This window comes from Camelus bactrianus, chromosome 11 (assembly GCF_048773025.1).
Source record: "Camelus bactrianus isolate YW-2024 breed Bactrian camel chromosome 11, ASM4877302v1, whole genome shotgun sequence".
NCBI classification, from domain to species: Eukaryota; Metazoa; Chordata; class Mammalia; order Artiodactyla; family Camelidae; genus Camelus; species Camelus bactrianus.
This window is the reverse complement of record NC_133549.1, coordinates 45,207,665-45,225,503: the sequence shown is the minus strand read 5'-3', so window position 1 is coordinate 45,225,503 and position 17,839 is coordinate 45,207,665. Positions and strand designations below refer to the sequence as shown.

The following is a 17,839-nucleotide window of genomic DNA, read 5'->3' as shown; positions in this document are numbered from 1 at the left end:
TAACAGGTCCACTCCCTTGCTTGAATCAGAGTATTAGGCAATGTGTAGCAGGGGAGAAAGATAAATGGGGATGATAGCAAGAAACAAAATGGTAACAAACCTAGAAGCCCCTGAATAAATGTTTCAATGAAATCCCTCTGATGTTCATGGATATGTTTTGTGATACAGGGCAGAGCTGAAGTAGGCAAGGTTGAAGGCAGGTGGTCGAGAAGGAAAGTACTGAAACAGTCCAAGTGGGGATGGTTAAGCTCTGAACCAGGGTCGGGCTATGGTAACTGAGAAGACGGCAGGAGCCTTAATGATACAGAAAATGTGGGTGATAAAGACAAAATGGTAAAATGACTAAGGGAAATAATTTACTCACTCATTCGATAAAAAATTTACTGAGTATCTCTGATACGCCAAGCCCTATACTGGCTATTGGGATGGAGAATTAAAATGTTGATAGTTTGGGAAAGATGTGACAGGGTAGGTCATGAATGCCTTTTCAGAAAGTTTAGTTCTGTAAAAAACAAGCCTGGGTCAAAGGTGATCATATAGATTCTAGTCCTGGTGATGAAAGGTCAAACAATAAAAGTAACCACGTGTGTGCAGGGAAGGCAAGCAGGAGGTATAAAGGTCTAGTGAAAATATCTGTTGCTCAAACAGTTTAACAAACAAGAGGTAGGAGACAAGAGACCAGAGAAAGCAAAGTCTGTGCTTGGAGAGGGCAAACTGTTAGGATGCAGCTCAATCTCATTTCTATGGAGGAAAAATAAGCTATTGTCCTTGTTTAAGTCTTTAACCTGACAAGAAACTTACGGGAGATTTTCAAAAGCCCTGAAAATGGCATTCAAAACAGGATTACTAAAGAAAACAAGGAACCATAGGATAAGTGCAAAGGGCAAAGATTTGTTGTAGATCAGATAATGGGGAAGGCAAAGGTGTGGGAGAGAAGGGGCCCACAGATGGATGCTTGTTGGAAACTGGAGGGCGCAGAACTCTTTCACATCAATGTTAATGAAAACAACGGCTGATTGTACAGTATTTTAAAAGATACTTTCACTAAAATAAATGAACAAAAAAACTCAAAAAGTTTCATACCTGGGAAAAAATAAAACAAAAACATAGTTCCTAGACCTAAATAAGTTTCCTTACCTGACTCCAGGCACTTTTGAAAAAATTAGAGGCTAAAACTGTCATTGCACTGTGGATGAGAAAAGAGCTGATAATGAAGGGTGACAGAAATTGAGATTTCCACTGCATTTATGTAACAGAAAAAAAATTACAATTACAGAGAGTGGGGTCCCACCCAGAGGCAAAAGGTGCAGAAGTCCATGCCTTTCTGTTTCAGTTCCCTTACTCAAGGATACGCTGGTATAATACCAGAACATCACTGTGGATAACAACTGTGAAAATGATGAAGAAACAGAAAAAGTGAGAGGAAATGCAAGAGCCAGACCTGAAAGGATGTATATATAACATCATCTGTGTAAAAGGTAAGATCAGAGGCAGCAAAGGAATTTGAAAATAACTTGGGGAGTTAGATTTTTTTAGTTGTTTTGTGATATTTAGGTGTTTCTATTTAGTGTGTAGTTGTATAGTTGATTAAAAATACAACTGAAAAAAATTCTGGAAATTTAGGTAGAAAAGAAACAATGTAGAAAGAAGGTTCTAGAACATTCAGGGGGTAACCACTAAAAGTTTATAAGTTCCGTGAGGACCTGAGCAGGGCCTGTTTGTTCACCAGTATCCCCAACATCTAAAACACTCCTTGGCACACCAAAGGCTCTCAGCAAACACTTGCTAAATGAATTAAAAAACCACCCACCAGCATTTCCCTTCAATGCTTAATAGATATCTATCAAATAAGGCGATCAGGTGCAGAGAAACAAGCCACCTAAAGCCAAAGAAGCCAATGAAATACAGACATCAAACCTTTCCATCTTCAGAAGTGGCAGCACTCCTAAGAGTTATTAGTACACTAACAAGATCGAACACTTACCGGGAAGGTATTCTGTACCAGACTACATTAAATGCTTTTCATGCATTTTTTTCATTGAGTGTTTCCAAAACCCCTCTGCAGTGGTACTGATAATATCCTCATTTTTCAGATAAGGAACTGAGGCACAAAGAGGATAGATTTAAAGCCTTTGTCCAGCTACCCCAACGAGCAAGTGGTGAAGCTGGGACTGTACCTCGGCAGTCTGGCTCCCTGCTTGTAATCACCTTGCTCCACGGGCATCACCCTCACATGCCCCACACCCCCTTGTGAAGGCCAGCCGCTCACCTGGGCAGCACAGATGCTGTACTGGGTAAACATGGCCTCATACAGGGCCATCAGCCCACTCTGTCCGGCGGCTGCACAGGCTCGGGCTTCTAAGACTGGAATTGCCTGTAACACACCAAAAGACAAGGTGTGGTTGGGGGTGAGGGAAGGAGGCCTAAGGACCCTGCTACGGAGGTGGGGAAGCAGCACTCACCATCTCTTTCAGTTGGTTCTGTCCCGAGTGCAGGGCCTGCCGCACACTCTGAGACAGAAGGATCTCGTGGCGCAGACGCTGTTTGCCAAAGGCTACGGCTCCACTGGTTACCAGCATCATCTCTCGGCCTTGGTTCTGTAACACTGACACCTGGCAGTGAGGAAGGAAAAGGCACAAGTCACTGTCATGTTTTTCCTCTCATCACAAGAGATTCAGGTAGGGGGAACTAATGAGTGGATCCCAAATGCTGGTTTACAGACCAGCAGTGGGCTGGCTTGGGAAGAATCACCCAGGTTTTTCGGTAAAAATACAGAGTCCTACATGCTTCCTCAAATCTGATAAGTAGGAGACAGATAGAAACAAGAAATTTTTAATAACGGGATTCTGGTGTGTAGCCAGGTTTGCCATCCACAGGACCTGGAGGTATCTGGAGGAGCCTATTATGCAGAAAACCTAGTTGTTTCAGCAAACAAAGCCAAGAACATGAGTCTGGAGCCAGGAATTGCAAGTAAACTTAGCAGACGGCTTCTCACATTCTAAGGTATGACCTGGGGAGATGAGGCTGTTTCTGGGGCATGTCTGATTCTCATGGGTTGCCTCTGGCTGGACCAGGGACAGATGCTGACCTTGTTCCGCTCTGTCTGCCTAGATTCAACTGTGATCATTTCGTTTCCCACCTCGGACAGGTCCACATGAAAAAAATAAAAAATTCCTAACCTGTCCACTCCTCCTAATGCTTGAACCCTGTAACATGGTTCAGGAACTCAGAAACAGCTATGATAAACCATGATCTAAAAAAAATAACTTCTTATCATAGAAAATTTCATACTTAACCAAAGTGGCATAAATCGAATTACAAATCCCCACATACTCATCACCTAGCTCTAACAACTACCTCTTATGGCCAATTTCTCACTCTCGAATATTCCTTTTACAGCCCCATCATTATTTTAATAGAAATCCCAGGCTCCAGACACATTATCTCATCTGTAAATACTTCAGCAGTAATTGCTAAAAAAATTATAGTTATGCATACATCCACAAACCCATTATTACCTACTTCAATAATTCCCTAATACCAAATATCCAAGTTCACATTTCTCCAATTTTTTGAGCTTGCTCAAATTGAGATACAAATTAAGCCCATACATTGCAATCAGTTGAAATGTCCCTTAATTCACTTTTAATCCATAGGTTCCCCACTATCATTTTTTTCCCGTGTAATTTTTTGTTAAAGAAACAGAGTTATCTGCCCTTTAGGGTTTCTCAGACTCGATTTTCCTGCTTTGTCCCTACGGTGCCATTTAATGCTGTGCTCTATTTCCTATAAACCACTGTTAGGTATGGAGGCTTGATTTTTTTCTCAAGAATTCTTTAAGCTCATGATGTCCATCAAGGGGATACATAAGGCCTGGCTGTCTTTCTTTTTGTGATGTTAGCAACTGCTGATGCATCACCAAGGCTATTAATTCATTAGGGGCTACAAGACGCTGATATTCTTACTCATTCATTTCCTCTTTATTTACAGGCTAGAGTACTTCCATAAAGGAAGTACTCATTAACTATTTGGTTACCTTGAGGTACACTATGTATATGAAATGCAGCACAAATGTGTGTCTCTTTTCCTTTATGTATCAGTTTCCAAAATAATGAGAAGTTTCTCCAGAATCCTTCAAAGATGACCAATGAATTTTTTTTGAAGTATCATTGTGATTCATGGATTTACACATATTTCCTGTGTTTAAATTTAGTGTAGAAATTATCTTTATTAATGTTCAGATATTCCCACTTTTGGTCAATGGAAGCCGCTTGAAGTTGGCTCCTGAGTCTATGTACTGTGATCAGATGCCTTGGACACAACAGCTGACTATCTATTCGTATTGCCCAGATCTAGAAAACCCTTCCATGAGGTCCATGGGTGTCCCTAAAAGGAGAGCTGGTCGCCTAAGCAAACCATTACCAGATTCTCCCCATTGTTTTCATCAAGTTTCTCCTCTGCTCAAAACATTCAGTCTGTTTTTGAGATTGAACCCGAAATCTTCTACCTGGTTTCAAAGCCCTGCATAAAGAACAATACACTTTATTCCCATTCTTCCCTGATGAGATCACCATCATCACCTTTAAGCTTACCTCTTCCCTGGCCCATCACATGCCATACTCATTCCTGTTTTTGTCCCCCATCTGGACTTCACTCATAGAACCTCCCCATTCCCCAGAAGCGCTGGGCTGCACAATTCTAGGGGCACCATTTACAGTGTGCACTTGGCAACATGGAACACTTCCCCTCCGTTGGTGCAAATCCTACCAGTCACAAAGATCCATGTTGAGTTTCAGCTCTCCTAGAAAGCCCCAAGAATGACAACACTCTCATTTGATTTTACCATCTCTGGAACTATCAGTCATTGTCATTTGGGCCTTCTCATTTGGATATTCACTGCCTTGAACAACCACCTTATTATTTTGGGAGTCCCAGTTCTGGCTTCCCAAGGACAGAGACAACAGTTAGAGGTTAGTCAAGACCCTTACAATGTAGCCCTTTGATAAACATTTGTTAAACTGAATTGATCTGATGGACTCAATCTGAGAGGCAAATCTGATAATTGCTAAGCACAGAAACTAAATGAAGAAAATTCCATCAGGTTTTAGGTTAGCAGCTTTCTCATACCAACTCTTCAGTAAAATTGTTTTTTAAAAATAGAAAATGTGGTTATGGAAGATAGAGTTGAGTCACAGCTAGAATGAAAAGGCTCCAGCTTTATCTCCAGGATACCTGGATGTCTGGTTTTTGACTCTTGGTCAGGGGTTGGCAAACTGCGGACTGCAGGTCAAATCTGACCTGCATCTGTTTTGGCAAATAAAGTTTTATTGGAACACAGTCATGACTATTCATTTATATACTGTCTGAGGTTTGCTTTTGTGCTACAACAGTATTGCTGAGTAGTTGAGACAGAGACCATATGCCCTAAAGAAGATAACATATTTAGTATGTGGCCTTTTACAGGGAAAGTTTGCTGATCCCTGCTCTTAGAAAAGATAAGGGTAGTAGGATTTGTGATGTGATGTTTAAAGTCCAAAACTCCCATGCTGGCCCCTCAAGATCAGTTTCTTTACTGATAAACTATAGCCTGTTTGACTGCATGGCCAGTGGGGGCATAAAATCCCCACTGAAAACTTCTGCTTTGAGTCCCTTCAAAGCCAAGATTCCTTGCACACATCTCTTGGTGATTTAATCTGGAGACAGGGTATGGTCCCTGTATGAATAAAGACCCTGGGGGGCTTGTGCACAGGATGTCTCTCAGACCCTCAGTGCTTGCTTATTCTCTCTTTTGTGGCTTTGTATCCTTCTGCTTTCAAATGAAAGCCTTACACAGTATTCTCCATGCAGTCGGGTAAGCTTTTAAATACCTGAATTTAGGAAATTTTTTAAACAATAGCTCATATTTATTTCAAGATAATTGGGCTAATTAAAAAAGATAAAGCCAATCAAAACAGGGGGGAAAAGCTCAATATGTACACAAATTCATCAGGTATTTAACCTTGACTACATATGAGTCACCTGGGAAACTTGAAAAACGCAGATGCTGGAGCCTCATGCCAGAGATACTTATTAAATGGCTGAGTATGATGCCCAGGCATCTCCAGGCCCCTCAAGCAATTCTAGAGTGCAGCCAGGATTAAAAGTCACTGACCTATACAGCTCCTTATCACTAAGAAGCCTGAGGGATGAGAGCGCCGAATCCTAACCACTAGAACACTAGGGAGCATCGCCTGAGGGATGAACTGCATGAAATCAACTCTACTCCTTGACATCCCCTTTACTTGCCCTGAGCTGCTGTCTCCCTGTGGCGCCTTCATTGAGAAAGGGTGTTTTCAGATTGGGTTAAATCTACCGCACTCAAATGAAGGTTATTTTACAAACTCAGAAACCTGAAATGACAGCTTAAAAAGCTGATTTTGTTTTAGTTCAGCTGGATTTTCCATCTTGGTGATTACCTGCTCAACAATAGATGCCAGGCGTCCCAGTGCCAGGCCACATTCATCCCCTCGGGTCACCACGGCACTGCCGAGCTTCACCACGATCCTCTTGGCATGCTTCAGCTCACTGCGGTGGGCAAAAGATTTGCCATGTGTACGGCTGAGGGGTACAGTGATAAAGGGGATGTTGCTCCAAGAACGAACATGTCCCGTGGCTGAAGGCTGGACACGATCTGTAACCCCCCCAAGTCAAATGCAAGAAAAGAAAGAGAAATACAACATACAATTTCTCATTAAAAAGATATTAGTAATAGTAACCAGTTTAGTCACCAAAAAAATAGCTTTATCATTCTTAACTGAGTAAAACCTGCATATCAAAAGCCACATCTAGCATGTTTTATTCTAGCATTATGTGGCATTTACACCCAGCACGCAGGTCACAGGTGCACTCAAACACTGCTGGTAAAGAGTTTAGATGAGACAATCTTTCCTGAAGACGCGTTGGCAAAATAAATCAAAAGCCTTAAAAATGTTCACATCTTTGATCCAGCAATTCCATGTCCAGAAATTTATTCTAAGGAATTAATCAGAGATGGAGACAAAGATATTTATCAGAAGGCTAATCACATTTGTTATAAAAGGAAAAATCAGAGGTAGGGTAAATGTCAAAAAAAGGGCAGAAAGATTAACATTTTTAGAATTTTTAATAGTAAAATGCTTGTGATATGTTAGCTTCATACACATGTCTAAATGCATAATAAAAAAGATAAAGAAAATAAATCAAAACATTAGTATTTTATCTCATGACAGGATTATGGGTGATTTTATTTTTCTTCTTTATTCTTGTCTATGTTTCCCAAATTTATGTAGTAAAAATGCACTGCTTTCATAATCAGAAAAATGTGTGCTTTTGGGGGGGTGTATATATATATATATATACATACACATATATATATATTTTTAATTTAAGTATAGTCAGTTTACAATGTTGTGTCAATTTCTAGTGTACAGCACAAAGCTTCAGTCATACACAAACATACATATTTTGTTTTCATATTCTTTTTCACCATAAGTTACTACAAGATATTGAATATAGTTCCCTGTGCTATACAGCATGAACTTGTTGTTTATCTGTTCTATATATATCAATTAGTATTTGCAAATCTCTAACTTCCAATTTATCCCCTCCCACCCCCTCCCCTCCACGTAACCACATTTGTTCTCTATGTCTGAGTCTCTTTCTGTTTTGCAAATAAGTTCGTTTGTCTTTTTTTTCCCCAAGATTCCACATATAAGTGATATCATATGGCATTTTTCTTTCTCTTTCTGGCTTATTTCACTTAGAATGACAATCTCCAGGTCCATCCATGTTGCTGCAAATGGCATTATTTTATTATTTTTATGGCTGAGTAGTATTCCATTGTAGAAATATACCACAACTTCTTTATGCAGCCATCTGTCGAGGGACATTTAGGTTGTTTCCATGTCTTGGCCATTGTAAATAGTGCTATGAACATTGGGGTGCATATATACATGTGTGCTTTTAAAGAAACCACACCACTTAAAAAGACAGTAAGTCTGATTAGCTAAGACAATACAGAGCGAAGTAATTGGTATAAGTAATTAAAAAAATCATAACTCATCTACCTAAAATTTGTAACATGGCAGCATGAAATGCTTGTTAACGATAATAAAGAAACTGGATAGCTTTCTGAAAGAAAAGCAAGGCTGGAGTCAGATACTTCTTTCTATCCCTTTGGACATCTGCCCCTAATCAATCCTTTCCTGATTCTTTTCCTTGTAACACTGAACAAGATTTCTAAAGAGGCCTTCACCTCCCCCACAAACACTCCCCCCCCCCAAAAAACCCAAAACAAAAGAAAAAACCAAACTTAATTGAAAAGCTGAAAACGTAACAGTCAGCGCTGAGTGTCAGGCACGAACCACTTCACAACATCTCATGCGTCCAATTCTTTCTGCTGACTGCTTACCAACTACCCATTTGCCCTTTCTCTCACAAATTCAGGGACTTCCCCAGTTTTAGCAGGGCACACTGCCACCAGTCAGAAAACTACATTTCCCAGACTTTCTCGCGCAGCTCGGTATGGCCATGTGACTAAGTTCTGGTTAATGAGATACACACGAAAATGTGGGACTTCTAGGAATTTCCTTAAAAACAAAAGTGTTTCCTGAGTAAGACTGGACCCCACAGCTGCCCGATTTCAAGCTGCCACCAGCCACATTCATTTGTGCCAACTTATGGCTATTGTCTATTTCTAGATAAATAAATCAAGGTTTAGCAGCTCAGAGCCCCACAGTTACTTCATATGGAAGAACCATGCTGTGTCTTAGAATGTCTTCTCCTTCTTACCCAATGCTCTGTTACCTATTGATGCTGCCTGAAGCCTTTTTGACTGAAATTACATTAAATGTGAATGAAAAATGTAAAAGAAAAAAAAAGAAGAGTGCTTCCCTTCATCCATGTTGCTGCTTGGAACATGGGTGCAAAGGCTGGAACGCAAACATCCACTTCCAACTACAAGAAAACACATGAAGAACCGTGACACAACAAGAAAGAAGGTACATGGAAGCCTGAGGATTTCAGAGCTGCTCTGTCCAGGGAGCCCTGGGCCACCTCCCTTCTTTCAGGGCCCCAGCTTCTTTCAGGAGAAAGAGAGAGAAACAGACTGCTGTCCTGTCTGAGCTGTCCATATTTGGGCTTTTCTGTGACGCGCACCTGACTGACTCTAACTGACACAGGAGGATGAGTGCGCAAGCGGAAGGGCAGGGATGCCTGGGCAGGAGAGGCCGAGCTGGCCGTGGACGTCGGTGGTTGATGGGTGGGCTCACTCACAGCAGATGGACCTCTGCTTGGTGGGATGTGCTGGACCCAAGAAGCAAGACAAGATGGGGAACACAAGTTCTCAGCAGGAATAAACTTCAGGCATTTCCCCCTCAAAGAGTTCTCTATGTATCACCACAGACATTAATAAACATTGGAATGATTTACTAAATAATCATTCCCAGCCACTTTCAGACCATTCTTCTATAATTGTACTATTATAGAGTAACTTTCTTCACTTGAATCAACCATGATCACCTCCTTCTATATTTACAGACATTTTAAGAATTTCTCTACCCAGACCTCTATCTCCTGACCACTGATTCCCTTAACTGTAATGCAGCACCTGTTGTTTTTCTCTACGCTGTAACAATGGTGGGTAAAAGCAGGTGGAATCCTATTGTTGTGGACCAGAAGATCATGTGTATTCTCCTCCTTCTCTGCCTCCTTCACATACAAATCTTAGAAAGACCATTTAAAATGAAGTCGTAAGGAATGTTTTCTTTCCTCTCTTAAATAACCACTTCCTTAAGTGGCTGTGTTTCAAGTCTGCTGGAGATACAAGATGATACAGACTTTTTTTTTTGCAAGAGGCTTGCAGTCTAGTTCCCGGCAGAAAGCTGCTCATTAAGTCATCCTCTGGGATACAACTGGGGCTTGGCGCCCTTGCTAGACCTGTTCCTGCTGGGAGAGTCCCTGGGACTGAAGGACTGGCATGTTGCTGGGGCTAAGTTCCGTGGAGAGCTGCCTTTCTTCATAAGGTTCACCAATGTAAGTACACTGGCCCAGCCCCTTCAGGGATATTATCCTAAGTAATGCAGATGCCCAAGTCTAAGCTTAAAAGTTACATACATGATGGTTCTGGCCTTGCTGACTTGATGGAGGGAGGGGTGGTAAAGGGAGAGATTTCCCTGGAGTCTGGCCCCGGGAACACTAGTGGCTGTATGCAGAGCTCAGGGCTGTACCCAAGTACCACATATCCCATCGACAGCTGTCACGACTGGGCCGGCCATGTTTCTCTCCTGTGCACTGTAGGGCATGTCCTGTCCTCAAAAAGTGCTCAGCATGGGTGGGGCAGCCTGAGAGGACACCTCAGGGACACGGGTAGTGGCAAGTAGGTCAGTCCAGGTGATCAAATGGCAGAAACCAATCAGAATCTAGCAGGCCAAGTTAGCATGAATGAGACTCCTGATCCAGTCTGTATCAGCAGAGGAGGCTGGGCACTTGGTGCCAGGCAGTCAAGGGTTGTTCTGGCGGCAGGCAACTGGGTCACAGAAGATCAGGGATGAGAAGGTTCAAGAGGAACAAAATTTCAAGCAAATAAAAGCTCAGTGACATCTAGCGGGTTCTGCATCTAGGAGAGCTCTCTGGGGTCCAGAGCTTTGCTGGGTTTCCTGTTCAACAATGCTTTCATCCCCCCAGATTGACTCTACATTTCTTGAGGGCATTTTTACATTCTTCAGTGTATTATACTTTTTAAGGTCCATATTAAGGACTGAGAAGGCCTTGATTAGTTAAGAAAAATCCAAGGCTTCTGGATGGGTAATCTCTTCTCATCTTCTAAGGAACCTTTAGGCTTTAAGTCTCAAAGAAAAGCCATCTCTCCTGTTAAGTATGAGGGGATACCGAGGTGCATGTGTGTGCACACGTGTTGGGGGAAGGGGGAGGGTTATCTGTATTCCTCAAAAGTGCCTCAGGTCATATTCCAAGGGAAGAGAAGTCCTTTACCCTTCCAGCATTAGTCCTTAAGCTCAGCAATCAATGAGGCTGTGTTCCAGGCCTGAACAAGAAGGGACCCTGATATGGTTTTTATCTCCCTTCCTGGCCTTCCACTTCCCTCTTTTTCTATCTATGCTTTCTCACTTTGCCTTTTTTATTTCTTTTCTGCTCTTGTGCTTATCATGGACAGTGAACACAAGGCTCCAGGCTCCAGAGAAATTGGATACAAAGACAAAAAATCCTAGGGACAAGGTCAGAAAGTGCCTTCTTCTGTGAATGAGGCTAGTGAGAATAAACAGTAAAATCAACAATGAAAATACTGAGGTGAATACTTATTCTACACCAGGAGCTGTGTCACCTACTCAGACACCTTACACAGAGGCAGAGGATACGTAAAAGCACAAGTGTAGGCTCTGGAGCCAGACAGCTGGGTTGGAATCTCAACCCCTCCACTTACTTGCTGTTACCTCACCTGTCTCATAAGGTTGTTGTGGGGAAGGAGATGAGTTAATGAGTTAATTATTGGCACAAAGTAAACACTCAATAAAGATTAGCTGGTATTATAAAAAAGTATTAGCTATGGCTATCATCATCATCGTTGTCGCCATCTTACTGAATTCTCATGAATCAAGCACATGAGTTAGGTATTATTGTGAGTTAGTTAGTTATTATTATTAGCCTCATTTTATAAATAAGGAAACTGAGGCCCAGAGAAGTTGAATAACTCACCTGCACTACCAGATGATAAAAATGGCCATAATACTTGAATCCTCCCATCAACGGGTGGAGTCTATTTTCCCATTCCATGAATCTGGGCTGGCCCTATGACTTGCTAAAACCAATACAACGTAGCAGAAGTCAAACTCTGTATATATTCCAAGCTTAGGCCTCAAGAGGCCTTGCTGTTTCCAGGCTTGCTGGTCTTGAGAAGCACCAATGTGAAGAAGCCATGGGTAGCCGGCCTGAGGAGAGGCCATGTGGAACAGAGATGATCTATTATCCCAGTAGAGGAGGACCCCCTGGCCCTCAACAATCAACCCTGAGCCAATGTGAGAGCTGACAGACAGAGAACCACTGTGCAGTTGTACGTGGTCCAAAATGCCAACCCACGGAATTGTGACCTAAATCCATAGCTGCCGTCACCAAGTTATTTATTAAGTAAGCAGCAGAGCTAATTTTCAAATCCAGGGAGCCTAGTGCCAGACCCTAAACTTTTAACCTTTACACTCTTATTTACAAGAAGGAGACACAGAGATTTTTCCAATGATAAGCTTGATTTGTTGATAAGCAAGTTCTCTTGATGCAAGGTTTGGAGACAGACTGTTGATAACATTTAGCTGTTATCAAGGAGATAGGCAACTCAAAACATCATAAACAGCCTTTCAACAAATGGTGCTGGAACCAGACATCTATATGCAAAAAAATGAACCTTAACCTAACCATCACACCGTACATAAAAATTAACTCAACATGAATCATGGACTTCAATGTAAAACTATAAAACTTTTAGGAAAAAACAGGAGAAAGAAAATCTTTAGGATCTAAGGCTATACAGAGTTCTTAGATCTGACCCCAGATGTACAATCCATGAAAGGAAAAACTGATAAAATGGACCTCATTAAAGTCCAAAAACTTTCTTCTGTGAAAGACCCTGTTAAGAGACTGAAATAACAAGCTATGAGCTGGGAGAAAAATACTTTCAAACCACACATCTGAGCAAGGACTAGTATCTAGAACACATTAAAAACTCTCAAAAATTCAACAGTAAAAAACAAACAATCCAATTAAAAATGAGCAAATGACATTTCACTGATGAGGACATACAGATGGTAAATAAGAACGTGAAAAGATGTTCAACATCATTAGCCATTGGGGAAAAGGAAGTTAAAACCGCAGTCAGGTATCATTACACACTCATCAGAATGGATAAAATTAAAAAGAGTAGCAGCATCAAGTGCTGGTGAGGATGAAGAGAAGATGAATCACTCACACACTGCTGGTGTGAATGTAAAATTGTACAGCCACTCTGCAAAAACAAGTTTGGCAGTTTCTAACTACCACTTGCAACACACAACCCAGCAATTGAACTTTTGGTCATTTATCCCAGACAAATGAAAACTATGTTCACAGAAAGTCCTAAAAACCAAATTTCATCTGTATAGCACAGGGAACTATATTCAATATCTTGTAATAACCTTTAATGAAAAAGAATATGAAAACAAATATATGTATGTATACGCGTGACTGGGACATTGTACTGTACACCAGAAACTAACATATTGTAACTGACTATACTTCAATTAAAAAAAACTCCTATATATGAATGCTTTTAGCAGCCTTACTCATAACAGTCAAAAAATGGAAACGAGATGTCCTTTAATAGGTCACACTAATTGTGGTACCCTCACACCATTAAATATTATTCAGTAATAAAAAGGAACAAACTGGTTCACACAACAATTTAGATAATCTCCAGAGAATTATGCTGAATAAAATAAGTCACTCCCAAAGGTCACATACTGTATGATTTCACTTATATAACTATATATATATAATTATATATATAATTTTTGAAATGACAGAATTATAAACATGGAGAACAGAGTAGAAGTTGCCAGGGATTAGGACAGGAAAGAGGGGATGGCTAGAAAAGAGAAACCTGAAGGATCCTACAGTGATGGGAATCTTCTTATCTTGACTATTCACATTAATATCCAGGTTGAGATATTGGGATAAGTGAGAAAAGGGTATAAAAGATCTCTCTGTATTGTAGGTCCTACAATTGCAAATGAATCTATAATTATCTCAAAATTAAACACTTAATACAAAAAAAGGAATGAACAAAAACAGCCTGTAAAAAATCTGAGGGGATTAAATAAACGTAACACTATTTAAAAAAAAATCTTTTAAATTTTGAGTTATTTGACATACAAAAAGCTGTACAATATTAATGTATACAACTTGACAAGTTTGTGGGTTAAGTATATACCTGTGAAACCATCACCATAATCTACGTCATAAACCTATCTGTCCCCTCCAAAAGTTTCATTTTATTGATAAATACAAACACTTACAACATTTCACCAGTAGGCTGTTTCTTTGCTTACCGTCTTTGTCTGATTCTGCCAAATTATTTCTTTTTTCCCTCTTTAAAATCTTGTTTGAAACACACTCTGACCAAACTTCCCACATACTTATGTTTCCTATGGTACCTACGAGATCTGGAGAGTGTTGTGGACTGGACCCAGGGCAGAAGACGCTGGGTGAAGGACTGGCACCCAGAGCGGCAGATTTGACTCAACATGCTGCGATGTGCTCACTGACCAAGGTATCTGCAAGATACATTAAAAAAAAAATGAGTAATGAAAACTACTAGACAGTTCACTTTATTTTCCTCCACTTCCCCACACTCAGAGTAAAAACTTGACCCTCCTGTTCCAACTTCCTCTGTATTAGGGGAACTCCCACCTCTTCCATATACAGAAAAGAGAGAAAAAAACAGATGACCCCTTCCCAGGCTCCAATTCTATCCTTCCTTTCCTAGGACCATTTTAGTTTTTTATGTAAGCAAATAGCAATTAAGGATTCTGAATATTTTGAGTGACAAAAAAATCTTTAAGATACAACGTTTATGTATTGATACTAAATTCTCACTGCAATTCCTATACCATCAGAGAGCCTCCAACAGATCAAAACAAGACTGAACAGTCAGTAAGCAGCCATCTCCACCTTCCTGCTATCACCTCCCAACAGAACTCTGAAAACCACATATTCGAAATGTCAGCTTCATCCCTGCTGACACAAGAGGGAGGAAAGGTCAGAGGCTGCTGCTATGTCTTTCTTCCTGCTGTCCGCAGGAATCCAAAGCACACTCTTATATCCCTGGGAGGGAGCAGAACGCTTGCAAATGACTGACATCTGAAATGACCGTGGGCACATCTCATGGAGGATGAGTACACGGCTAGAAACCTAGAGCTGAGAACACAGTGGCTGTGGGCATTTTTCCACCACAGTTTCTCAAACTTGAGGTTTTAGACGAAGAATAGTTTATTTCACAAAAAGGTAGGGGGCTTTATGTGTATGTTTATAAGATATATCATTCATTATTGCACCTCTTACACTACAGGGCCTACAGGGACATGGTTGTCTTCACAAGATAAGAAAAATACGCCTTCTTTGCTTGTGGGCCTCCTTTTAACTCCTGCTCTGCGGATTGGTGGATATAATCTGACCCTCTTAAATGTGCCTCATCGTGTTTAAACACGCCTCAAAAGACTAGCATTTTGCCCCACAGTGAAGAGAAACAAGGAGTGGTGTGTACTGTTCTTCAATTTACATTGTACAAAGGTACAGAAAGAAGAGGGAAGAGACTGGCAGGATACATCTGTTGTAAAAGATGTGGCACCTAACACGCATTAGAAATGTTAAGTGCTGTCTTTGTTGACTTCGGTGTTTCTGACAGTATATAAGGTCCCAAGAGAAAATTATCTGCATACCACTGAAGCATGATATGAGCCGATGATTTATGTTTGCTGCTTTTATAAAGGCCTTCAGTAACTGTTGCTAAACAATTATTTACATGTGGATTCTCCAACATGTTCATAAGAAGAGTCAAAAAAGGGTAAAATAATCAAATAGTAACACTAAAATTCAATCTCCTTCACAAACTTTCCCCAGTAACTCTAGCATTCAAAGTTGGATATATATATAATCCCACAGGTTAGTTTTTGACTGGTTCATGTGGTACTGTTGATTTTTCCAACTGAATTATAAACTTTCCACTGACAGCATGGTAAATAGGATGAGAACATGGACTTTGAGTTGGACAGATTTTGGTTCAAGCTCTGCACTTGCTAGCTGTGTGCCTTTTCGAGGATTATTCAATCTTTCTAAGCCTCAGTTTCCTTATTTGTAAACCAGGGACAATAACAGTAAGGGCGTCATGGAATTATTGTGAGACAATGCACGGAACGCCTGGGTACAACAGATGCTCAATAAACATCAGTTTTCCTCCTTCTGTCTTGTGGGCACTAATAGTATTTTACAACCATTTTTTTATTTCTTTCAGGACCTGTCACAAGCACAAAGGATTCCATATTCTCTGATGGACACACGAAATAAATTATACTTTTGTCTACCCGTCTTATCTAAGAATAACTGAAAGCTGTGAATATTAGGAGTCAGTAAGCTATTAGGTTGAACCAGGCCTCCTGGCCTCTCCCCTGCCTCTCTCATCGCCTCTGACTGACCCCTCCCTCACTGCAAAGGACAGTTCATCCTGCCGGAGTTTATTATGTCCTCAAAAAGTAGACGGCTAATTCCAGGGAACAAAGAGTATGTGTGTTTGTGTGTGTGTCTGTGTCTAGACTCCATGCCATCAATTGAAAAGTTTCCATTCTTTTGATTCAGGACATTTCTCAAGTACCTCTTTACAGGTTCTAACAGAAAGTCCTTATCTTACAGATCTGGACAGAGAATTGAACTTTAGTCCCAACAAACGTCGCCCAGAAACACAGGCTTGGTATATGGTTCACTACTTAAAGACAAAGACCCAAGGATAAACCTCACCGCCTCCAGAGCAGGGGATGCGGGTGGGGGAGGGGCATGGAATCTGGTCACGCCTGATGTGCCAAGGAGGAACAGTTCACAGACCGTAAGCCGTACTGCAAAAGGCGGTCGAGAGGGAGCTCCCCGGCTGCGGCGCGGATGGCTTTGAAGAGGCGATCCCGAAAGCTCAGGCGGGCTAAGGCGGGACCGCACGCACAGGCCTCAGAGAATCGGCGTGTGGGCAGTTAACAAACAGAGCGAAACACCCCCACGGCTGCAGGTGCACTGGAAGCTGGTTCCGGACTCCCAGACCGAGAACGGGTCCGCTGGGTCTTCAAGCTTCCACCAGGACCAGTTTCTGCATTTGAGTGTATCCAAAGGCAGCCAGGGAGTCCGAGTGCCCCAAGCCCCCGCAGTCCCTGGGCCTCCGCGCCTGGCATATGGCGGTACAGCGGGCTCGGGGCGGCCCCGCCCGCCGCCATCCCTCGGCGCGCGCACACCCACTCGCGGGCCGGACCCCGGACCACCAGACTCCTGCTCCGGCCGCGCCCCCGCAGCACCCTTGGTCGCCCGCGACACGGCGCGCACACCTTTCCTCACCACAGCCTGGGTGCCGCATCAGCCCCAGTGGAGGCGCCGGCGCCTCGCCATCCCCGCCACCGTCCCCGCCATCCTCGCAGCACGCCGCGTACCTGCCACACCGCCGCCGCCCGGTCCAGCCGCCCAGCCCGCACTCCGCGCCAGCCACTTCTGGCGCCGGCGTACTCTCCTTTTTCTTCCGTCCACGTCCCGCAAGACGACGCTACGTCAGCAGCGTTGGAGTAAGCCCAGGCCGCGGGGCCTCCGCCGTTGACGCGAGGCGAGAGGCCGGCCCCGAGCTGCGCCGCGACAATGGCGTAGACACCTTCCGAGAATCGGGTTCGCGCTCCACGTGGCGAGCCCCGCCCGCCGAGGCCCGGGCAGACGCCGGGAGGCGGGGCTCCAGCGCTCGTGGTGAACGTCCACGTCCCAGGAGCCGACAGAGACAGGGACCAAAGAGAGTGTCCAAGAGCCGCCCATCGGACGTTCCTGGGAGGCAGAAAAGATGCCCGGATCCTTCAATAGCTGGTAGATCCCACACAGTGTGTTTGTCAGTGTTGGCCATTATATCCAAGGCACACCTGAGAACTAGGTTGGGTCAATTTGCACACATTTGAGGATCCCACACTCCAGACAAACGTGTGTTTAAATGAGAATATTTTGAGACTGCGATAAAATGATTTGCCCCCTAGTCGCCTGGAGGTTTCCCCAAGAG

General features: G+C 42.5%; 1 protein-coding gene across 6 annotated transcripts in view; it reads right to left on the bottom strand.

The window, feature by feature from the left end:
• ALDH18A1 (aldehyde dehydrogenase 18 family member A1) overlaps nt 1-17,464 on the bottom strand; it is a 38,474-nt gene extending 21,010 nt beyond the window's left edge. For 2 of the 6 annotated variants that reach the window (XM_074373862.1, XM_074373864.1), the window contains exons 1-6: nt 17,238-17,464; nt 14,215-14,330; nt 8,913-8,973; nt 6,456-6,672; nt 2,463-2,612; nt 2,270-2,374 (exon numbers count right to left, since the gene is read on the bottom strand). In XM_074373862.1, coding sequence (XP_074229963.1) covers nt 2,270-2,374; nt 2,463-2,612; nt 6,456-6,672; nt 8,913-8,973; nt 14,215-14,302 — 621 coding nt within the window. In that variant the 5' untranslated portion in view covers nt 14,303-14,330; nt 17,238-17,464. Of the gene's footprint in view, nt 1-2,269; nt 2,375-2,462; nt 2,613-6,455; nt 6,673-8,912; nt 8,974-14,214; nt 14,331-17,135 lie in introns of all 6 variants that reach the window. The other 4 variants (XM_074373865.1, XM_074373866.1, XM_074373863.1 and 1 more) reach the window with 3 other exon arrangements.
• Between the last annotated feature and the right edge of the window lie 375 nt (nt 17,465-17,839).